General features: G+C 35.9%; 1 protein-coding gene across 1 annotated transcript in view; it reads right to left on the bottom strand.

Annotated features, from left to right (window-relative positions):
* Nucleotides 1-216: 216 nt before the first annotated feature.
* The window catches only part of LOC140138781 (transcription factor 23-like), a 29,892-nt gene continuing 3,561 nt past the window's right edge, over nt 217-26,547 (bottom strand). Inside the window, exon 2 of the mRNA XM_072160550.1 lies at nt 217-3,881. Within this exon, the coding sequence (XP_072016651.1) occupies nt 3,816-3,881 (66 nt within the window). The 3' untranslated portion in view covers nt 217-3,815. The remainder of the gene's footprint in view (nt 3,882-26,547) is intronic.

The raw sequence follows: 26,547 nt of genomic DNA, 5'->3' as shown, positions 1-26,547 counted from the left end.
GGATTAAGTGCATCTATTAAAAAAACACGGTTTAGTTTTGGAATTGAGATTATTTTTCCAAGTGTAAGGATACTTTTTTTGGCGCAGTATATAATTATCCACTATAGAGAGTATACCTGTTTACATCATTGTCTTACTTTAATTTCAAACTGAAGTAAATACACGAACATCCAAATGTATACTAGTACACACATAAAATATGTTATTTTCATTTTGATTCATTTATTTAATGTCTTTTGTCATAAATACAACTAGCGTTTATTTACAAACAAAACTGTTTTCTAGAATATACAGTAATGATATCTATGATACACAGACACTAAGCATAAAACAGCAGCATTATTGTATAAGCAGCAAATATATGTTATTTGGTATACGAAAAGTGTAAAATTAGAAAATTCGTTCAATCTCACAAATAACCAACACTCTTATTTCTATTTACTCGTATTGTTATAATTATTCCAAATAAGGTAATATGGTCAAATGGTTCATGCGAAAGGGTGAAAAGAGTGATATGGGAGACCATTTGTTTTGGTAAAATTTCACTTTTAAGACATGAACATCTATAGATTGTTTTAACTTTCAAAAGATTGGGAAATAAAAGTTTGCTTTTATACTGAAAGGTTTGTCCTATTTACATGTATAGGTCCTTAAAAGAATGACTTCTCATTCAATTAAACATGTAAAATTTCTCACATAATCTTGAAATTGGCCTGGTTCAGTGAGTGATTAATCCTTTAACATGTTTTGGTTATGTGACGTGTCATCATGTCAAAGGAGACACTTTTGGGCAGGTTATCAATTTTGAGGTTTTTACATAGCTTAAATATAGAGATATTTTGCTCCACAATGCCGTTTTCCCCAATGAAATCGGACATTCCTAAGCGAAGATATTGAGTTGGTAAAAGTTGTGGTATTATAAAATTGGAAATTGAGATATCGGCCTTTAAAAATATTATTGACAATGTTGAGAGTAGGATATACCTTGAAAAATCTCTCAAAAAATACAAGATGCCAGTTATATTCCGGTCTGAAACTATCAGACAATATTTTTAAAATTAATAACACCACAAATTCACAACAAACCCAAATTGTAAAAAAATACTATCCGGGCAGATTTTTGGCTTTTTCTCCATTTACGATCCTGCCCGAAAGTGTCTCCTTTTGACATGACACGTCACATATACTAATGAAAACAAATCTCATTCAAAAATATATATACACATTGGTCTTTCTACATTGTTTTACATCATTTTTGTGAGCATACAGCTGTAAATCGTTTGAAATATGTTAAAACGATACGTTTTCAAATCCATAGGGCTATCAAGTTCTGAGGCAATGGCCTAAGTATAGCCCACCTTCCAGAAACGCGCCCATAAGCTTCACAAATGGTTGATAATAATATATTAGTATTTACAACATTGCATTAGTATTTAAACATAATAAATAATACAAAAATGAGGCTTTATGCATACAGACATAAACTGTATGTCTATTTTCGCTAGCCACAAAACAAAATATGGTTGAATCGTAAGAGTGATATGTTTTAACCTAATTTAAATAACCTATTCAAAGTGAAAGGTCTTTCAGATTGATTAAGGCTAGCCTAGGTTAGTGACTATGCTAAAATGTGAAAATGGACACGATCTCGATTGACCCTTTCGGTAAATCCCATAAGCCTTTCCGGGTACACCTGAGATGTCGTCATTTGACGTCACGCCAGTGCGCACGTCGTTTAGCGAACACCGTTTTCTGCGCTGAGCATTGCAAGTTGTGATCATTGTATCAAATGCTTTATTAATATCCATGCAGATCACGCCGCACGTTAGCATGGTTAGGCTTAAATGTATCATTTTGAGTATTGAATTTAAACAAAACTAATATAAAATGTCATCGTGTTTTTTTACAGACTTACTTTTCAAGAATTTTACATAATGTGATCTTTAATTGAGACCTGGAAATTTGAATATGTTTTTTATTTAATTAATCTTAAAAAAAACTATAATGTTTTCAAATAACGCATTCGGCATGAATTATGTAAAAGCGCCACCGGAATGGTTATACCATTTTTGAGACACACAATCATATTATATCCTCAAAGCCCCTTTAAACATGCATCTAATGCATTCTGGGTATTTCATGACCGGAAAGTCAACATTGTCAGGCAGACTGTATTGCGCTCTCGGTATGTGCAATTCGCAAGACAAGATGTGGGGATGCATGGGGAGATGTGCTGGGGTAATCCAGAGGAAGGTATGATCATCTACAATAATTATATATTACAAAATGAAAATATACACAAACTTTATTATATTTACATGATGGTTTATAGGTAAGAAGACTGGTTCAAGACAATTTGGAATTTTGGAGACCGAAGTGGAAAATATACTGCGCCAATAAAGTATCCTTACACTTGGAAAAATAATCACAATTTCCAAACTAAACAATATTGGAGTAATTTTTTTTAGTAGATACACTATCTAATCCTGCACATTATGACACCACATTGAATCCAATGTGACTTCAAGAAGCAAAGTTACAAGCATTTGATTAGACGAAGGTCCAGTTTTAAAAGTGACAAACTGGCCTATTCAAAACACCACAGACTAGACATCTGGTTTGAGAGTGGTGAATGGCTAATTTATGCGTTTGGCTTTAATTTAAAACAAACGGAACAAAAGAAAACTTAAACAAAAGAACTGACAAATAAAATGCAAAAAATGAAATAAAAACTGCTTTAAATAACGCTTCATTGAATAAACTGTGTTGTCTCTTTGTTTTGCTTGTTGGAATCTTTTTGCGTCTTGTATAGGCCAGTTTGTCACTTTTAAAACCGGACCTTCGTCTATTCAATTGTTTGTAACTTAACTTCTTGAGGTCACAATGCATTCAATGTGGTGTCATAATGTGCAGGATTAGATAGTGCATCTATTAAAAAAACAAATTTACCCCAATATTGTTCAGTTTTGGAATTGCGATTATTTTTCCAAATGTAAGGATACCTTATTGGCGCAGTATACGTTAAAAATGGTGTCTTGGCAGCATATTTAAGACATGTCGTAACGCAAGACATGTCTTGGCAATTAATAGACCCGTCTTCAACAACAGAAACAATGAAAACACAATATAAAACACAAAGACATGTCCTATACGGCAAGTTTTTTTCTCATGACTGGCTTCACAGAGACGTATAGGCCTATTCTGTGCACTTGGACACTTCTTACACTACAGGCTTCAGTCTTCATTTAAAATCACCAAATTGTATTCGCCCGGATTATATACCTGTATAGGAAATTTTGGCATTCACTATTCCTTAAAAATTAAGAAAAAACTTGCTGTTTGATGAACATGGTTTTTTTTCTTCAGAAATCATAGTTAACATAATCATCGAGACTAATAAATATTGGGCTTAAAGCATCCAATTGTATCATTATTATGTTTTGGATCCAATATTTTCACACACTTGGATCCATCAAAACATAATATTGTTAAATATTGTGTCAAATGCGATTTTTGAAAAAATAAACGTGTTTAACATAACATTGTTAAAATAAACGTGATTTATAAAGTTCATAATCCGCATCTCACGTGTCAAAATTCTGACTTTTCCGAAGTCGTACTCTGATTGTTTTTGTCTCATTGTTGTTCGATTCTCCGATTTTATATAAATTCAAAGTTCCGTCATTGTTTCCGTTGCTTCCAATTCAAAATTCCATCATTATATCCGATGCGTTTCACGCCTGTGTTATTACGGGGTAAATTACGGGATCAGCTGCGCAGTGTGTGAGGCTCAACGTTTCACAGGAACCCACCGGTCACGAACTGCTGTTGACGGCGCATTCCAAAGCTCCGGCGTATAGGCGTGATCTCATTGGCCACTTCTGTATAGAATAAGAAAAAATGAAAACAAAACGAAATTAGTGGTATCTAATCACAATTGTATACATTTTCATTATAAATTTGCATAATTATAAGGAATTAGTTTCTGGATATTTATATCTGTTGATTTCCAAAATATTTTACGCCATTTCATTAATGTACCTGTTTAAAAGTTTTTGCAAAAAACAATCTATAAATTTTAAGGAGTTGTGAAGACTGACAGTCAAATGTGTGCTCTTAAAAGGCAGAACACATGTAAACAATACCTTTTATTTGTCCATTTATTACTTACACTATTTTAAATTAATTTAAAAATAATGTTTAGATATGCACATTATGAAGCCAATATGCCAGCTATAGGCCTACATTTAAAACACATGTGACGCAAAGATCAACGACCCACAATGTGTGGGTCAATGGCTTAGGGAAAGTGACATTATATAGGGTGGTGATCTTTGGCATGTTTGGATTTGAAAATAAAAAAACCTGTATTGAAATTTAAATAGGTTATGTCATTATCACTCTATAAAGTCAATTTCTAAAACTCTATAAAGACAATTTCTATAATTCTTCATTAAAATATAGACTGTTACCATGGTTAGGCCTACTACAATTAAAGTGTTGCATCTCATGTCACAAAACGGTTGCGCCTCATCACCCACTTTTCTCAAAAAAAGTTTATATTTTTATACCACTGGAAACCTCTTGCTACATAATGTTTATGCACAAAAAATTTCTTCCAGATTAATTTGTTTGGCAAAATGCCAAAATATCGTCACATTTGAATTTCGTTCTGGTATGACCAGAACGAAATTACAACAGTGGCCTATGGAGCAGTGTAATACACATAATCATGCATAACTCCCAAACGCAAAATTGATAATCAACTGAAATTTTGGGAATAAGCTTTTTTCGTGGATATCTACTGAAAAATGTCATAAAAAGAGGATGCTAGGATCACGAATACTCCTTTAAGAAACAGAATGAGTATTCTTGCCGCTCTTTTTCATGTTTTAGCAATGTTGTTGCTAACAATGTTGATTGTGTTATTGTTGTTTTATTGATATATCATGATAATTATATTGTTCCCTGTTAATGTTATCATGGTTATAAATTTATGTTTTGTTTCTATTCTGCCATAATCATGATATATAATTTTTAAGCAAAATAAGGAGGAGTAAATGAATGAATGGTCTGAATGAATGAATATTTATATAACTGACTGACTGACTGACTGATTACTGACTGACTGACTGACTGACTGACTGACTGACTGATGACTGACTGACTGACTGACTGACTGACTGACTGACTGACTGACTGACTGATGACTGACTGACTGACTGACTGACTGACTGACTGACTGACTGATGACTGACTGACTGACTGACTGACTGACTGACTTAATGAGAATGAATGAATGAATGAATGAATGAATGAATGAATGAATGAATGAATGAATGAATGAATGAATGAATGAATGAATAAACGGCGAACGAATATATAAATTTATAGATGGCCTTGGTATGTTAAAACTTCCGCTTTTTATTATATAGAATTATTTCAAGCTTTTAAATCACCCTGAACATTTTATTTCAAATTTAGCAACTTGGATGGCATCCATTACGTTGATAATTGCCTCGGAAAGTACGACGAAAACAGTGCAGCAATTAACACATGTCGAACCTACTACGGCGCTATTCACTTTAAGGTGCGAAAACTAACACTATTAAAGCTGTCTACAAAACCGTTTTGATCCAGTTCTAAACTGAACTATTCAGTAACGAATTGGGTTCACATTTACACGGTAACGTGTGTTGCGCGAAATGCGCAGCAAGTCTATTATACGCCATTAACGCCAAGCCGCGGTCTTTGCATATTCGGATTGGATCCCATCGTCTCGCACATCTACGCATTTATAATTCGTCGTATGGCCCCCGATTCCGGCACTCTGTGTATCCACGGGTACTCATGCTCGTCGGCGAACTTTGAAAACACCCCCTTTTAAATCTCATTTCGCGAACTTTTCAGGATGAAAACACCCCTATTTTTAGTTAGCGATTTCGCGGTTGTATGCATCGTATAATTATTTATGTGATCTATTGTTTATATGTGTGCCAAAACGGAATAATGAAACTTGGATAATGAAACTACAAAGTCTATACATGTGATTGTTGAATAAAGAGCACCCTTTTTTCAATTTCGCGAACAAGTGTGCGAAAAAATGACCCCTTTTTATTGTATTTCGCGAGTCGCTTTCCTTTATCTGCAAATACCCCATAATTTCGCGAAATTTCCGACGAGCATGAGTACCCGCTGATATACGGAGTGCAGGAACCGGGTATGGCCCGGATCAATCAGGATTCCAAGCAACCTGTGCAAGTTGTCTATGCTAAAAGCTTTTAAAGCTAATGAACTTATTTTGATTATAGGGCATGGGCCCAGTTTGAGACTAATATGGCGGCCACATGCAGGCTAGACAGTAAGTGAATGACCCCTATCCTTTAACAGGAGGATTCAAACTAAAATTTAAATTTCTAATGATATATGAACCAATATGTATGAGAAAAATAATCGCAGGCGTTTTCTTCAATATAAAGCAAGAATTGTAAGCCTAGTACCGTAAAAATTCGTATATAAGCATATGTGCCTTTGATGAGTTTCTTCTCATTTTGATGAGAAAATCCGATTCATTTTGAAGGGAATTCTGCCCCCTCCGAATAGTCATACTTGTCAAATTTGAATAGATTCTATTCATTTGTGAGGATTTAATTTTTTGTGTATGATTAACAGGAATCATGAACATGATGAAATAGTGGCTGATGACGCTCTAAAGGGGTGAATCAATACAAAATGGAGTACTGTACAGACGTTTTCATTCCTTCAATTGAAAGAGCCGCTTAAACGCTTCAGAGCCACCATATCTTTTTGTGTTATACAATTATAGTGCCCGATTACATCAACGCCATCAGCAAGAAAATATGTTTAAACGGGTTATAGATATGTCCTGTACTGTACTCGTCCAGGACTGTCAGTATCAAAATATTCACAAAATTAAACTTTATTTTGCCGTGATAGAGACAGGATTATGATGTGGCAAATTAAATAATCTATTTCTGCCGAACATACAAGACTCCTTCTATACAACACCTCAACACCATAATGGATGTGTTATGAAGGAGGTCTTGCGTTTCTTGAGGTCAAAATATAGAGCATTTGAGACTACTTGTCATGCTTTTAGACTTCATCAAAATAATTTGATGCTTTTGTTTTGATAATAACGCTCGATTTATAAAATAAACAAATGACTGCCTTATGGGAATTGAGAGAGCGTATCAGGCACGCGTCATCAATATAATGAATGACAAAAATGTAACTTCAGCAATCTCTGAACTTTTTACTCTCATTATTGTAAATTGGTTCAAACGAACGCAATTCTGATAAATTCTTTAATATAGTCAAGAGAGGAAGCCTATTACTATTAAGTCATAACTGTGATAATTGTGTATTTAGTATCATTTTGTGCTAAAAGAATTATTAAGACGAGCTGTAAATATGGGGTTTTTTCTGAAACCATAGTTCAGCATGTGCAATGTTTGCAAGTTTTGTTTCGGAACAAGGTTTCCGAATTTTGCTACTTCAGCACCAACTTGTGGTAGCATGACAGCATAAAAGCAGCTATCTCTTAAGAGCCTGTATCAAATGGCTGCCTTTCGACCCCCCCCCCCTGAGTGTGGAACATATAAGTATAACAATATAGGCTGGCGCTGTGGTTGTGGCTCGCTAAAGATGAGTAGTCCAAGAGCATTGTGAATATACCCTTTCTTAGAGCAGACAAACAATGTTAAGACACAACACGCAGGAATATAGGGCGAGTTCAATGTTTTAAAACAAGTGATTTACAATCAACTCGATACAATTTTAATGTAGTTTGGTCACGTTGTATGTTCAATTTTATACATGAAGACAGCTTATGTCATCAGCTTATGATATTGTTGACTATTTATGACGCTCACAACGTATTATACGTGTCTCGCTGTCATGCGCTGTCCTATTAAAAATTTATGGTTTAACAATGTTTAATAAAGCGAATAGCATCTCAAATATCGCAATGTTACATGACAAAGTTCTGTAACCTATATGCTTATACACACTCACAGAATGACCTTTTAATGCCTCGGGTACAAAAACTCATACTCTAGAACTCGGGATCAAATTTTCAGCTGCAATGTTGCACTGAATGTTATTGAACTTTGATATTGGATAATAAATTATGCAATCATTTTAGCTCATGAAGTGTGCGAAAGTTAATGTAATATACCCATGGTATGGTGTGGACATTGTGGCATGGTATGTGATTTTAAAGTAACACTGTACTTGGATTGCAAAATCTACATAAACCAATTCAGATGGACTAGAAATCGGTCCTAGAAAAAACAAAAAATTAATTCAAATCTGAGTGGACAGTATATAGTGACGATATTTGTGAAGAATCATCAAAATTCTACCATCATGAACATTGCTTATGTTCAAAAGAGGTCTTTTTAAACTTAAAATAGCCTGCCATCCCCAAAAGAATTTACAAAAGAAAGGGTGAATAAAAGAGTCTCTGAGCATGGGCGTAGCAAGCGGGTGGACAGGGTGGAAGAAGTCCAGGGGCCCGAGCGAAAACGAAAAAGGGGCTGATAAAGGCAGTGGCGTAACTAGGGTTGGTAGCGCCCGAGGCAAGAAACAAAAATTGGCGCCCCTACCTCCCTCCCCCCTCACCCAGTGGCGTAGATTTCTTTTTGACATTGGGGATATGGGGTTGGAAACAAATCTTGAAGTAAAGTTAATCCAGCACGTTTTTGTGACATAATAAGTTGATGTTACAAATGCGCGCGAAGCGCTTGACAAATGTTGCCATTTTGAAGCTAAATTGTTGAAATATGGTGCAAAAGTGGAATAAATTCGCGCGAAGCTCGTAAAAATTTGCAATTTTGTGGCTAAAATAGCCAAATATGAGGTTAAGTGAGGCCGATTTGGCGCCCCCTAGTGGTAGCGGGCCCCCTCTGCCCCCCCCCCCCCCCGTAGTTACGCCACTGGATAAAGGAGATGTTAAAAGGGCCCGCACTGCTCTTTGTCCATGGGCCTCGAGTCTCTTGCTACGCCTAGGCCTAGCCCCTGTTTTTGAGGTTGGAAAATAAAAGTAGGCCTACTGATGGACGGCGAAGTATACCCATGTACTCTGATAAGATGATCTAGAAAATGAGTGAGTAAATAAGTAGGACCCACCATTTGGCTTCTTGCATGCAGTGTTTAGAGATCAATACTTCTCCTTTGTTTTACCATAATATTCGATGATAAACATATACCGTAAAAATTCGATAATAAGCATATGTGCCTATTAACGAGATTCAGTCGACACATTTCGTTCTTAGCACTAGGATTAGTAATGGTTAATGCTCCGGGATTTAGGGTTAGGGTTAGGCCTTTTGCCCCAGAAGCGCTGTGTGTTGACGATTTCTTGATTGCAAACTAATACTATAGTACATTTCCATGTATTATAGTTGCACTTGTAGCATTTATTCCATTACATTTAGTCTATTGGAAAAGTATGTCATCAACGCCTCTATCAGCGTCAGGTCTGACATGGCGACCCCAATGTCCACTACAGGGTGTCCCAGAAAAAATTACCGGGCGAACAAATTCGAACGTAAGTCGAGAAATAGACATCAAAATCCACAAATCTAAACATCAGCGTGTAGCCCATCTTATTCTGCATCTCGTACGCCAATTTCGCTGGAATCGGTTGACTGATCGCGAAGAAATGAGCGATTACATAACGCATGTGTCAATTCACTTCATTCCAAGTTTGAAAGAAAGATCATTCAAAATAATGCACACTAGTTGTTAACTGTCAATGGGCTTCATATTTTCTTCTGTGAAATCCTCGTTCTTTTTAAACAATCTGTTTCTTGCAAAACATTTAATTAGGTTTTGTTCAAATATGAAAACCTGCACGATATTGAAAATGAAAGCTTGCATGTAAGATGATGCTCGGTACTTGTAAATATATAGTTTTCGTTAATGTTGCATAAAAAATTATTGCATAAAGAATTCCAGCTGGCTTAAAAATTTCTCACACACATTAATGTTTTTGGAATATTTCCAAGAAATTGTAATGCAAAGTTTAAATCTTTTAAAACTTTAACAGTAATGATGTTGCATGGTATCAAAAATCACACGAAGCTGTAAGCACATGACCATTGTTATTCTTGTCTCAAATGTTCTTTGGAAAGTTAAAATATAACATATTTGCACAACATAGAGAATTGCAGTTGGAAAGCTTCTAATTGCAGAAATCAAAGTTTTACGGACAAACTTTTATTCATCTTCAGTGAAAGCATGAATGACATAACACCGTCCGATTATAAAATAGATAATATGAACTAAATTTAATGAGATACACACACTTTAGGCAGCGGTGAGCGAGTATGAAAAAAGCGTCCGTTGATCAAACTTGGAATGAACTGAATTGATGCACACTTTGTGTAATCGCTCATTTCTTCGCAACCAGTCAACCGAATCAAATAAAATGTTCGTATGTGATGCGCAACAAAATAAGCTATGCGCTACATTTTAAATTTTTTGATTCTGATGTCTATTTCTCGACTTACGTACAATTTTATTTGCTCGGTAATTTTTTCTGGGACACCCTGTATACCAGTAAATTGACATGCGTAGTTACAAATCTAATTCAATCAGAAAGGTGAAGAGTTCCATGATATTTTGTTGACAGTGTTATGATTTTATTTATATTTACCAAAAACGGAAAAGGAAATATTGTATCTGGTGTCCGTATTTCGAAAGAAATCCAAACCGGAATGAATATCACGATGTTACTTAATTTGTAGCCTGCCAGGATTTGGTCAAATACCAATAGCAGTGGCTGCGAAATAAGAAGTTCTCAACCGGGGCTCCCATACTTCACGATACGTGTATCATCTAAACCCCAAGATATTTAGGCCCTTTAGGCAGGTGGCAAAGTGGATGCATGGCACTATATAGCTCGTGTAACGAGCCAAAGTCTATTTGATCCGTTATATCTTGTGACGTCAATGTTACATCATTGGTACGGTGCAACCACTCCGCCACTTCTCTTAAGGTCGTAAAGTGAGGAGCACATTCCCTTTAAGGGTAATGTTTCAAGAAAGAACTGGAATTTAACCAAGTAACTTACATTCCGCATGCAATGCGATTCCAGTTTTCATATTTTCAGAACAAAAACCCTGGTGTGCGGTATCAAGAATAAATCCAATTAATAAGTTGTATTTTGATTTGAAAATTCTATTTTATTATCGGTTATGCAATTACAATAGAAACCACAATAGTTCAAATAAGGTTGTTTTGAGTTATTCTATTATTAGCACTTTCATTTTTGATAATAAAATACAAATTGGATAATAACATTATTGAATTTGCGTACGTAAGTACAGTCAATGGCCGCTTTTATTTCAGACCACATGCCGTACAAACCTAAATAACCATCGCAGTGTTGATTTGGTAGAACGAATGAAATTCTGCAAATTTTGTTATCGGGCATTTTCAGAATATTCTACTGTTTCCTGTCATTTTTAATCAATATATTACACTTTTCAAATATTGAAATTATTTTCCATTATTGGTCTTTTAAAAAGTCTTTCGAAGATGACGTTTTTTTTAAATATAAATTTTGCGATATTTAAAATCCTCTTGCATAATCGTGGACTCCAGCCAAGATACTAGTAATTTTAATGGTTGAGTGTGGCGTGCCAAGAACGGGAAAATTATGAAGACAAGCGGGGGATATTTGCAGTCCATTAGCGCAAAAAGCTGGCTAAACATACCATTAGGTGACGCTCTAATCTGGAAAAATACATCTTATCTAACCCTAACACTGAACCCTGGTTTTTGATGTCGGAAGTCAAAGAAGATCCGAAAAAGTCAAGAAGAAGAATAATTTTTGACTTGGCACCCCCTGGATTCGAACCTTTGACCCCTCGCATGCCAACCACACGATCACGGACCGGTAGCTACACGGGTTATTGCTGCCCGGCCAGCAATTCCTTGAGCATATAACAGATATATATATAGGGTGATTGCGTCATCGCAGACCCTGGGATGCATGTATGCGCAGAATTTTTCGTCGTGGTATTTACAGGTGTTAGGGTTAATACGATGAAATGGTTTTGAATATGTCTTAATTTATAAGCGAAAATCCGTTCTATTTTGCAATGTATACGATTTATTTCGTTCTATTCAAACAAATTTATACTTCAAGCTATTAGAACATTTGAGTTTTGAAGTATTGCCTTTCCAAATAACGTTTATTTCATTATTTAGTCATTCATTTAATATCATTCATTTGAACTGAAATAGTGTGTATTGAGTGTTATTCTCGAGTCCGCATTATATCACACATTATCTTTTTTGCCCCTTTTAACTCCGTACCGGTCCAATTATGCACGGGTGAATGAATGTAATTCCTAGTCGAGTGGTTCTCAATTATCTATTCAAACATCCAGTAATGTCACTCTCTTATAATGTTGGATGCTGCTATCCTTTAGAAGGAATACCAAATGTGTGCTTGGCATTATTGGATCTAGAATGAGCGTTTATGGCGTTTCGACAGTATTTTTTGTGGGACATGAGAGCACCTCAGACGTATCGAATTGCATTCTGAATACGAAGCATGTCTTTCTGATATCAAATAATTTTCAAATTTTTGATATATAACTGTCCTCGAAATAAATTTTATAAATCTAATGATATATTCCTAAAGTGTATGTAGCTGGAATTGAAAATTTTGACCTTTTATATTGAAGATATAAATTTTTTCCCCAATTTTTTTTTGTGTGTTTTGGGGGGAAAATCCATATCTTCAATACGAAAGGTCAAAATGTTCAATTGATCGTCGGCTTTTCATCCCACTTACATACACTTTAAGTATAAATCATCAGATTTATAAAGTTTACTTCAAGTACTGTTAAATATCAAATATATAAATTTTTAATGATTTGCCATAAAATGTGTATTACATTGCGAATTTCAAAAATCAAAATTATTTGATATCAGAAGGACATTCTTCGTATTCAGAATGCAATTCGATATGTCTGATGTGCTCTAATGTCCCACAATAAATACTGTCCAAACGTTCATACCCCTTCCCTTAAGGTTAGCCGACTATTTTGAACTGTTGCAATTTGGTAGTTCACAGCATCTTGAGAATGGTAGTGAGCTTTGGCAAAAAATCCATTGATCATTTCATAGCGAGTGTGTAGAAGAATTCAAATATCACAGATATACTTTTGTAGGTCCTGTGGTTCTTGAGTTATGTTGTAAAGAGGGCTGAAACAACAACACTTTTGAAAACGATAAATTCATTAATAACAATAAATCAAGCAATTTTTCAAAGTATTTGATTTGTAGAATGAATTTTTGTAAAATATCAAAGTGTTATTTTTCAATAATATATTGATTTAGATAATGAAAATCGATTTTTTTTTTGGCTGCTTCGACCAACAATACCTCGTCTTGAATATTGATTATAGGAAGAGATTCAACACCCCAAATTTCTTCTCTGTAAATGTTGGCACATGTGTGTGATGTTGACAATTTAGTACGATAATTCTGGTCGAATTTATCGCTTGCACTTTCTCACTTTATTCTTTTATATTAAAACATTTTTACAAGTTTTGATATCTGAAAAGTTTAAGATCTTTAGTGAATGTCATCAGCAGGGCGATATTCCAGATTTGAACCTATGCGTATAAAGTTATGAAGTGGTTATCCTACACCAGAGGTTGGTTCAATGTAATCCCAGCATGCAGTATGGCAGTATGTGCAATGTAATAAAGGAGCCATTTCAACACCATTTCACATTCAAATTTATGTACAAAACAAGAACCAGTGGTTTTGATGGAATATTCATCGAGACTTTTATGTTTTGAATTGATAATTAGGTAGGGATAATGTTTGTGGATACATTGACACCAAGAAAGTTAAAAAGTCGTGTGTTTTTAAAACAGCTTTAGACATTTTAAATTTTTGGGAAACTAAGATGAAACCAGCAAAGTTTTCTTGCACATGAATGCATGCAGACACATAGCTTAACTGGTCGTATAACAACCTTGACCATACACAGCAGGAGCCCAGTGTGATATTTTCTCAAATATGCTATCCGTGGCTGCAATGTATTCTGGGGCTACATTTAAACAACCTCTGATCCTACACCATGATTACAAGCACTTACAAGCGCAATCCCCAACCGTCAAAGGGGTTCATTCACCGATACAACAACACTGTAGGTAGCCACGAGAAAGGTTAAAAGGGCACCAACGAAGTCGTTTCGATTTCGCAGCTTTGGTGCGAAGTGGGCGCCGTCCGTAACGCGGCGACGTCGTCGGCAATTACGGGGCGAACGATCGCTGTGAACGACAGAATGACATTTGTAGAACTTTTTACAAGGGTTTGTTGACCTGTCGTAAGAGTCGAGCGTTGTTGTATGCATGGTCGCCAGGTGCAGGTAACATACCCGGAATTGCCAAAAGATTTCAGCCCGAATCGCGGGTCAAATAATCGAAAAGTCGCCCAATTTTTCTCGTAACCATTGGTTTCTATGGGGATTGGAAACTAGCGGAAGTCGCGGGAGCCAATGTTGAAAAGTCGCCCAATTTTTTTCTTAACCATTGGTTTCTATGGGACCGGAAATTGTCAAAAGTCGCGGGGAAAATCTTTAAAAGTCGCCCAATTGGGCTACCAAATCGCGGGTTTGGCAACCCATGCCCGGATCGTAATCGCGGTATTTGATATGATACAATACGATCGCAAACATGCGCATCTGTCCACGACACAGTTCTCAAACTACATGGTTGTTCAGTGGAGGTCAATGAACGATGCCATCGGAAATGAGACACCTTTGGCCCAATTTCCGTAATTGTACTATATTTTTAATAACGTATAAATATCGAATTTTATGCTTAGCATTTCCCCTTATTTATATGTTTGTAGAAATCACAGTATCTTCATTTTTACAATTATTGTCCAAAAACATCAACGTCGTGTGTTTACTGAAATTAGTCTACAATCTTGGAAATAAGTCTTGGAACACTTTTTTAAAAACTGACATCCCTGCAGTCTTCAGCAGTTTTCCAAAGTGTTCCAACATTGCTTGATGGGGATAGGGGAAGGGTAAATCATTGTTGTAGATGTCATGTTTGTTCAAAACCAAAATACACGTCATTCCCATGATCATTGCAAACTCTGCATGGAATTACGACAACGTGTACCAAGTGTTCCAAGTATTTTTTTCCAAGATTGTAGTGTACAATATTCCAGAGGATGATTTAAGCACTTCCCACCACGCCACTGTGTTGACTTGCGGTTAGCACAGCTGTGTGAGTGAACATGACACGACTGCTCGCACATAGCATTGACGGCCATGGTTAAATTTGAATTTGGACTGATATATGTACAATAAAACCGCATTCACAATGCTGGTCGATTTCACATTTTATGTTACCTACAGAAGGTGTGAATTATCCTTCATGCATACATCACTTTAGATCTGAAATCGACCAACTAATAATGACACACGCACAATTCTTAAACAATATCTTTTGCACAGAGTTCAATGGGATTTGAAAAGTAAAGTGGCAGTTGAAACTCTGGTGATAACACGTTTGCAGTGTATGATGGGGCTTCCTTAAATCATCCTCTGACAATATTCCATCATCAATGGGAACTGCGCAACTATAAGTTAGGATATGTTTTTGCGTTCTTGCTGTTGCACACGTTGTAAACGGAAAGAGTGAAATTTTAAAATTATCAAGTTCGAATTTAGGGTTATCACTCAGATCACTTGCCAACCACTTAAAATGCGTGCAAAAATTATAGAGATGCATGTATATAATTCACATCGTGCGAAAATAAGGTTATAACAGACAAACACCGCGAACCGAAAATATGCTTGCATAGCACACTGTAAAAACAGGCTCAAACGTACAGGGAAATGTGGACATTATTCTGTTGCATATTCATTGTCTAAATCAATATACTAAGTATTATTGAAAAATAACACTTTTATGTTTTGCAAATGTTAATTCTACAAATCTTATACTTTGAAAACTTGCTTGATTTATTGTTGTATGTAAGTTTTACTAAAGTGTTGTTGATTCAGCATTCTTTACAACATAACTCAAGAAGCACAGGACCTACAAAAGTATATCTGTGATATTTGAATTCTTCCACATGCTCGCTATGAAATGATCGATGCAATTTTTGCCAAAGCTCACTACCATTCGCAAGATGCTGTGAGCTACCAAATCGCAACAGTTTAAAATAGTTGCTAACCTTAAATCGGCCTATAGCTATAAGCTAAGAAAGTCATAGTCGTTGTCTTTATAGGCTTTCGATTTTCGAAGTTATTTACAAAACGCTTTTTCAAGTTTATCTTGACGTCAAGAGCTACTATCTCTGATTTGTTCTCAATCCATTTCCGTAAACAGATTATGACAAATTCTAACACTATTCATCAATTACACATTAACCAAAAATTATCCATAAATTCAAAAACATCTCATCGTTAAAAACTCTCCTCCTAAACCACACCAATGTAACTAATTCTTTTCCGCGGTACATAACACCCATGCTCCAACGCAGCTGCACCAGATTCAGCTCCCCTGAAACATCCCGGCTAAATTGACTACATAATTCGCTCAGTATGAGACGAGACGTTGACCCGAAGTACGTAATAGACCCAGCTGATATTTCCTGGCATGGATTGAGGTCGATGCCTCCTCTTGATCATCAGCGGCATATGTTGGCTTATAAAGCTGAATTTATACTCCATCTCTGAGCGACAAGCGATTGGTATTTGACCAATAAGGTAGCGCGCTTTTCCCAACGCAACAAAAGGTGATTCACCTCATTAGCTAAAACCCAATCGTTCAGCGATGTAGTATAAATTCAGCTTAACGCAATCACTGTGAGCCATGATCTCAATCCCAACGCATAGCTCAATGACCCCCATTGAACAAGCGCACTCAAATTTTGACCTCAAGTTATGGAACATAAATTTTTGTATCCAGAACATCCCGTCATTCTTTGAGTGTGGAAGTATATTGGGGGTAAAGGAACTGTGTCGTAGAGATTGTCATGTTTGAGATCCCGGTGAATGCCCTAGTTTTCTGTACTCCACAATGAACTTATTTTGGACTTTGTCTTCTTTTGATTCGTGATTCGCTATAGGTTTTGGCTTTTTAGTGTGTATTTTTCGCGAGAAATCTCTTAATTCGTTGTTGTTGTTTGTTTGTTTTGTTTGTTTTGTTTTTCTCATTTTTTTTTCGCGAAAACGTAATGGCACTTTAAGCGCATTGCGCAAAAATAAACGTCCTGCATCGCTATTTACTGTCCTTTGCTTCTATCATAAAATACACAGTGATCAGAAAAATGCTTTGAAATGGTCCTATTAGTATACTTTAAGGGACTTAATATGTCAAGAACAAAAAGAACAATCGAGGTAACCAGCTTTGTTCAACGGTTTCTCCGACAGGCATGTTCTTACAAAATGTGAAAGTTCGTCACAACAACAAAAGAGATCATCTAACAATGCACGTATTAACATCTTATTTTAGTTTTATACAAACGCAGAAATTATTTATATAATAATTATGGTACTCATTAAAGTGATTAGTTGTGACTGGCAAATGTTTAAAGTTACTGCTTGTAAAGACCGCTTTAGAAAAACTAAGTATGCAGAACTTCAATGAAAACGTTTTTAACAAAATATGTATAACAAATTCAGCTAATAACGTTTAAAAACGCTATTAGCTGAATTTGTTACATATTTTGAAATATATAGGGGGAATTAGCTTATATCATGTATATCGAGGTACCAAGTTGAAATTTTCAATAAATATGATAGCACCTATGGCGAGTGCGAAGCGGTCACCTTTATAAATACATATAGCAATATAAAATGCTAAGCCTTCCCCACCTGAATCGCGAATTATGAATATTACTTCATCAAATAGGCCTACATTTGAAATACAAGTTGAAAACCGCGGCTCTATAACTAGTTCAACAATTTCTTGCATACGTGAGGATATGCAATCTTTTGACATGAAATATTGATACATGTTCTATGTTTAGGAGCGGGTAAATGGGTTTTACAAATTAAATTTCAGCAGTTGTAATAATCATGTTCTTGATATTGAAGAGAATGTAATGTTGTTACAATGTTGCCTATTTGAAACACGTGAAACACAGGTGAAATCTATAGCGGAATCCATCGGTAAATTGAACTGAATCTTCACACGCCATGTCCTATTTATTTGTTGCTATTTTATGTCACTTCGTTCTTTTACCAATCTGGTGACATGTGGCTCGGTTCAAATATTTCGTATTGCGTGAATGTTGGGCTGTATCCTTTATGTATAAGCACATACCAAACTAGGCTATTGTTATCATGGTTAACTCTCTTCACACGGGTGAAAACTGCAGACGACATGTTTCAAAATTATTTTAAAAATTCAACAGTTTCATAAATGTAAATTTTCAAGACCATATTTGATATCAACATGAAAAAATGCATTAAAATGAGTACAAACAAGCCTAGTATTGGTTTAGTAGTTCATAAGATAGCTCTTGATATTTTAGGAAAATATTTCAAAACTTCAACTTTTTCCGTTGAAGCGCATGGCTAGCACGCAGAGCATTAAGAATTCATTTAGGGATTAGACAGCCTTATTTCATAAGCTGTATAAACCTTGTCTTGATATGCTAAATCTGAGTATACTTTGATTACGTCATCATCGATGCGCAGATCACGTATCGCACATGTTGAACTAATAATGTGCTCATTGACACATGTGACGTAGTCTTCGTTCATTGGCAGAGGCTTTCGGGATGACCACTTTTAGGTTCAAAGTTACAAAGATGAACTTAATAAATACAAATAAACACAATAACATATACTAATTAATACAATATTCAAATCAGAAAGATGCTAGGGATCACTATTCCTTCAAGTTGCTTTCAAATGTAGAAAACACAATTAATATTGCGATATCAAGTAATGACTTATTTCGGTCGTATTTATAATTCGCGATGCAGGTGGATTAAAGCAAAATATTCTAGTTATATACAACGTAGTTCCCAGTGGGCACAATTGGTTGCTACTATGTTGTGTCAACGTCAATATCTAACGTTGGACGACGATTGCCTGGAGGATGGATATGAAAGTTTTTTAGACGCCAAAATAGAACGTTGGTGCGACGTCCACATTCAGCGTTGTGCAGACGTTAGCCAACGTCGATCCAACATTGACCCAACCCTAGTAATAAAGATGTAATTTGTGACGTTGGGCTAACATAATATCGTTGATGTTGGGCCAATGTTATTAATCCATCCATTGACCAACGTTAAACCAACGTTGATCCAACCATTGGCAAGTAACCCCAAAGAGACGAAAAATCATGAAAAAAAGAAAGAAGAATATTATTTAGTAGCATATACTCTGCTTACACAGAGTCTTACACTTAATACTGTCTATATTACAACGGAAGCAAATTTCCTAGCTTAATATTATACATAACACTTACCTTGATGTACCTTCCGGGATTCGAACCCATGACCTTTGGATTATGAGACTGATGCCCTACTGACTGAGCTAACGCGGTTTACGTATTCGATGAAGTGTTTTAAGTTAATATAAGCAATATTTTGATGGCTAAACCTGCTAAAGTGAATTATTTAAAGGATATTGATCAAATTTACTGTAAATATTGATAATATTTACTAAATTTGTTGATTATTATTTTTTTTTTTTTTAAATAAAAAATCTTACTGACGATTGAATTCCAAAGTTTTATTGTTATTATAAATATAATTATATATTTATTAGGTTTATATATTACATTATCACTAAGCATTATATTCATCACCATCATCATCATCATCATCACCATCATCATCATCATCATCATCAACATCATCATCATCATCATCATGAGTTGCAACATCATCATCATCCTCATCATTATTATTATTATTATTAGTTTATCAAGTGGGCTTTTATAGTCTTTATTTAATGTTACACTTTAATACGCCTAGTAAATAGAAAATTTTGGACCAACTTGACCATTCCGATGACTTGGAAACAGTAGGCCTGTCAACTGTCATGCTGTTTACCAACGTTGGTCCGATATCGCGGACGGCATTCTGACCGTCATATTAAGGTTTGTGCGACGACCATGACGACGTTTCCCCAATCTCGGCGTAAGAAACTGTCATTTTAAGACAATATAAGTCAAATGCAACATATTTATCGTCGGTCGTACCGATGTCATCAATGAAGTGTTACCGTACTTCAACGTTAGTATTGAGGTCATACGACAACCAGCGTATGGCAGACGATGTCGTCAAAGAAGTGTTACCCCCGGGGTGTTACCTCAACGTTATATTGAGATCGTACAATAACCATTGCACGGCAGTCATTATGTGACCTTAATACAACGTCTTTATCGCAGGTGTACCGATGTCGTCAATAAAGTGTTGCTTCAACGTTAGTATTGAGGTCATACGACAACCATCGTACGGCAGACGTTGTTGCGACGTCTTCAATCATTGGTGTACCGATGTCGTCATTGAAGTGTTACCGCAACGTTATATTGAAGTCGTACGACAACTGTCGCAGGGTAGTCAACAGGTGACGTTAATGCAACATCTTTATTGTCAGTTGTACTGATGTCGGCAATGAAGTGTTGCCTCAACGTTATATTGAAGTCGTACGACAACTGTCGCAGGGTAGTCAACAGGTGACGTTAATGCAACATCTTTATTGTCAGTTGTACTGATGTCGGCAATGAAGTGTTGCCTCAACGTTGTATTGAAGTCGTACGACGATCGTCTTACGGCCGACATTACCACAACGTTTGTGCGACGTCGTCACTAATAGGTGTACTGACGTCCTAGATTATTACTTGTGTTAACGTTGGAATTTGGTTGCCCGACGTCCGATCTTATTACAACGTCCATACAACGTAGTTTTTCCCGATTGTGCCCACTGGGTTGTTCATGCTTCACGCATATTAAACCCTGGCCCTATGCAAACCTAAACAGGTGTTAGGGTTAATACGATGCTAAATGGTCCGTATTCTGAAGCCATTTTGGTTCACTTCGGGCCGTATAGCCGCCACACTAATGATCTACTTGACAGGCAAAGGCGCGAGGAAACTCATTAGAGGTCCCGCTAGAATTGAAATATTTCCGCTTCTTTAACATGACTTAAAAACTTCTCCCATGTTATGAAATTATCATCTTATTTTATTTATAGCAATTGTACAAGTTGAATGAAAATACTTTTGAAACACGCGTTACTAGGTCAAAGATGTGTGGAATTGTGAGGTGATTGACCATGTTGACTGCAAGGGGTTAACTTAAGAAAATGTTTTGTATTTTTTGCTGCGGATGTTCTTTTCCCCCAAGGCAACTGGTAACTCTTCTTTATATTCTTCTACTCCTCTTCCATCATTCCCCTCTTTTTGTTGTCTTTTCCTTAGTTATCTTCACTATTTGTATGCGTCTTCTTTGTCTCCTCTACTTCATCTTCTCCTTTGCCTTCGTTTTCTTCTTCGTCGTCGTCTTCTTCCTTTGTCTTCGTCTTCAAAATTCTTTTTCAAATTTTTCTTCAAACTTTTCTTCTAATTCTATTCCAATTCCCATTCAAATTCTTCTTCAACGTCGCCTTTAAAGTCTTCTTTTTCTATTTTATGGACACTTCTTAGAAATAAAGAAAGATAGAAATGAAATTTAAAACTAATTTGTTTAACGATTTGAATCATAGGCCTACTCTGTTAATAAATTTGTCCAAGGCCAATAATAACAGCACTGCCAAGCAGTAGATAGTTAGCCATATACCCCTGTATACTGTGCAGATATTTCGTTTGTAAACTTCTACTTGTTGAAGACACGTATAACAATACGTCAAAGAGATAACTCAAAAGAGTTGTCCATAGAAGTACTAATTGGGCATTGACCGCAATGTGACGGACAAAGTTATCTTCTTTTATTTCAGCATGAAAAATAATCAACATCCCATTGGAGCTTACACAAATGATAATAATTATAATAGAAACAAAATTGTCATCATTATCATCGTCATCGTCATCGTCATCGTCGTCATCGTCATCGTCATCATCATCATCATCATCATCATCATCATCATCATCATCATTATCATCGTCATCGTCATCGTCGTCATCATCATCATCATCATCATCATCATCATCATCATCATCATCCTCATCACCTCCTCATCAGCATCATCATCAGCAGCATCATCATCATTACAGCATTGATCATTAAGGGGGTACTACACCCCTGGCCAATTTTTGCCTATTTTTGCATTTTTCTTTAAAATTGTAGCGCATTGGTGACAAGAGATATGAATATTATAGGGGCAAGGACTACAACTACTGCACTGGAAATTTTATTTCAGCACAGACAACAGTTGTGGAGTTACAGTCAAAAATGAGGGAAAACCAATATTTGATCAATAAATCAATAACTACTTGCCGTGAGTTGCTGAATTTTCAGTGCAGTAGTTGTAGTCCTTGCCCCTATAATATACATGTCTTACTTGTCACCAATGCACTATATTTTTTGAGAAAAATGCAAAAATAGGCAAAAAATTGGCCAGGGGTGTAGTACCCCTTAAATGATGCTAAATACTTATCATATAATGACGAAGAAAATTTTACAAATTCTCTCAAGATTCTTCTTGATCAGTTGAAATACAGCTGTATGGAATAAGGCTTAGACATAGAGCTCACGAGAATCTCCATACTTAAGGTCACAGGGGAAACAAAGTTTACCAACACACCTGCGACCTTCAACTGAACTTTGAACTTGATTTCTTACCCAAATACGTCCATGTTTGATTAAACTTAACCCCAAGGCATAATGTTGTTATATTTGTTTTCTATTCTATACGGGTTTGTTTTGTTTTAAAACTTGATATGAATCATTAAAACAATAGACGCCCTGAAGCTGATTGCGTTATGTGCGCACCTGCATAATAGGCTACAGGGTTATTGGACCTAAGGCGTGACCGAAAAACACAGGCAATGGCAGACTAAAAGGCACTGGGTGGACTCAGCATTTTAGATTCATTGGTTTGTTTATAGTGCTTCCAGTGGATGTAGCCATGGTAACTAAGGGTTGGATTGCCCTGGTAAGTATGATTATTGCATGGGTGTGGGTGTGGACAGTTAGTCGTGTAAGGGGTGTATGAGGTATTCGTTTGTAGGTGTGGGACTGTGGGTAGGGGTGTGTGCGTTTGTATGATATGGGGTCCATTTCACTAAACTTGTAACCCTTCGTAACTCAAGTAACCGTTCGTAAAGTATACGAATACCAATACTAGACGTAACTTTACGAAGGGTTCCTGTAGTGAATCCCCATTATTCGTGCGTAAGTAAATTTAGTGAAATGGAACTTACGATTCGTCGTAAGTTACGAATCGTAAGTTACGAACGATTTCGAAACTTACGAAGCTTCGTAAAGTTGAGTGAAAAGGACCCATGGTCTAACTTTTATGCTTAAGCATAAAACATGAGTCACACATCATAACTTCGTGATCTTTTGGCCCAACAAAGTAAATCACAATAGATCCATTACGGACCCACGTGGGTACCTATCATAGAGCGCATTTATCTTAAACATTGCAAATGCAGGTACCATAAGCTTATGCTCAATTTTTTTTCGTTTGGAGTCTAAAAGGATTTGACCTGATTTGAACCCGAGGATTTGAAAGTCCTGATTTCAATATTATTATAAATTATACAACATTTTACATACTACAAATCTGACGTCATAAAGTCACGACCTTTTGACCTCTACAAAACATCAAAATATAGCCTCATGGACTCACGTGGGTTCCAAAAGAGAACGCTTTACGGGTTCACCCGAGGCACCAAAACATATAGGTAGCTTCCTTAAACATTGCAAATGCAAGTTACGATGAAAGTTGTCCCTGTTGAAGAGTAGGTCGTTTGGAGGCTTAAAGGATTGCCCATAGGCTTCAACATAGAAATGTCTTAAGTTTTGAGATATTTTCTCAAAATATCAAGAGCTATCCTAAGAACCACTGATACTAGTCATAAACATATAGTCATGATATTTACATTTCTGATTTATTTTGTGTGTGTGTGTGTAATTTTGCAGTCAACACCTGCGTAGAGAGAGTTAATAATCTGACTTAAATTTGCAAAATATCGTAACTTCAATTACACAACATACCTCAAGTCTGACATCATAAATTCACGACCTTTTGGACTCTATAAAATAAACATCATAATGTAGCATCATAACGGACCCACATGGGTACCTACAGAGAACCTACACCAGAGGCACCAAACTTAGAGCTGGGGAGTCGCAGAGATGTCACCAATAAAAGATTAGTTCGTTGGGAGGATAAAGGGATTCCCCAAACAATCCGACCAGTTTTGAAAGTCTATTGTGACTTATTGTCGAATTATATAATGTTGTAACATAGAGGGTTACTCTACAATTCTATAAACATAAGCTTACAGGAACCGCGGGCTTGTGGGGCCTCAGCTCCCTAAATAATGTTAGTCTTGGGGCTCAGCCCCCCCCCCCCCCAAATAATTCCACATGAAGTAAAACAATATGACCAGATACCGGGAAAATTGGTGTTTTTGCCTACATTTCGCAAAATTTCCACGCTAGTGATAAAGAGTAGTAATTCCAGTAGCTCTGTAAAGTTATCAATGGCATTTATTGAACGGCGTTAATTTTGTCGTTAACCTATCATGGTCTTCAGTTTACGTAGCTAGTACGAGACAAGACACAACTCTTTCCAGTTACTCTAATTTGAAGCCTGTCTTTTGCATTAAGGAACATGTATATAGATAATGCCCGATCCAAATATTGAAAATAATGAAGGCATTAAGCTAATCACGTGATAATATGTTCACTCAATCTTCTCAAAACTATAAAGTATAAGTGTTGGTTGTTGTTTTGGGGTGTTTTTTTTTTTTTGGCGGGGGGTAAATATTGCAAGAACGCTTTCTCGTGTGCATTAAACATGAACCTGATGTTAGTAATAAACCTTACAACTCCAGCTCGCACACACTTGAGTCAATATTACGATACCTTCCAGCAATATTATTACCCTCCATAGCGTTGATAAGGATCTACTTTGTTTTAGGCAAATTGCTACTTAACCAACTCTGAAGGTGGTCAAAGCCATCTGAATGTCAAGTACATATGGTGGTCAATGCTACAAAACTTACAACTTGTAGCCTACTAATTTAGAGAAAAGAATTAGAGGAAGGATAAGAAGGAAGAAGAGGAATAGGAGGAGTGGAAAGAAGGAGGGGAAGAAAATGAACATGAGAAGAGGAAGAGAAAAAAAGGAGACGGAGGGATGAAGAGAGAAGAGGAGGAGGTAGAGCAAGATGGAGAAAAAGAAGAGACTATAAAGAAAGAACAAGAACAAAAAGAACAAATGAAGAAAACGAATGAGAAGACAAGGAAGAGGAAAACAGAAAGACAAGGGAAAAGAATAACATGGAAGAACAGTCTAACTAAAAAGAATAGACAACGGTGAAGAAGGAGAAGAAAAAGAACAACAACAATAACAACAACAAGACAGGGGAGGACAGGATCAAGGTGCATATGACGATGAGATGGAGAAAAGAGGTTGAATCTTGGCTTTATTATAATCTTGTTTTTATTCTATTATTATTATGCAATCTCCGAAGTGGTTTTATATTTTATCCCGATCATTGTCCTGATAAAGAAGAAGTAGAAGAATGAAGACCAAGAAGAAGGAGGACAACGAAAAACTAGAATGAGAACAAGAACTTACTTACTTAACCATTTAATATAAATATTAACGTTTTTCAATTCTTCAGATTATTACCCTCAAATACACCTATGAACTTGAAGAGTGTTGCCTCAGGTACATGAAGAAACCTTGATCCGTCACATTGCGGTCAATGCCCAATTAGTACTCCTATGGACAACTCTTTTGAGTTCTCTCTTTGACGTATTGTTATACGTGACTTCACAATTAGAAGTTTGCAAATGAGATATATGAAACAGTATACAGGGGGTATAGTGCTAACCAGCTACTGTTTGGCAATGTTATTCTTCGCCTTTGGAATAATTTTTGTTAATAGAGTATGATTTAAACTGATAAATAAATTGGTTTTAAGTTTCATTTTTTAAGAAATGCAAGTCTTGAACACTAAAAGCGTATGTGATGGCAAAGGTAAACAGTAAAAATTTGAAGGCAACCAAATTTGATATGCTGAAAATAAGGATGATTTATTTACATATGAATTTGCTCTGTTATTTTATTGTAGCAATCTACTGACAGAATCTCAAAAATATGAAAATAATAATAAAGTCAATTTTAAGATTAACTTTGCTGAAAAATGTACAAATTGGTTTGAAATTTTGATTTTAGATTTATATTAGCACGTCAAAATCACAGAAGATTTCATATGACATTTACAGATAATTTTTATTTTCTGATTCAGAATATGAAGTGAAATTATAACATAAATGAAAACGTTGGTGGTTAAATTATTAGTTTTCGTAAATGCTACGACATTC

Source organism: Amphiura filiformis, chromosome 18 (assembly GCF_039555335.1).
Source record: "Amphiura filiformis chromosome 18, Afil_fr2py, whole genome shotgun sequence".
NCBI lineage: Eukaryota > Metazoa > Echinodermata > Ophiuroidea > Amphilepidida > Amphiuridae > Amphiura > Amphiura filiformis.
The sequence above is the reverse complement of the archived record's forward strand: the minus strand, read 5'-3'. Positions and strand labels throughout refer to the sequence as shown.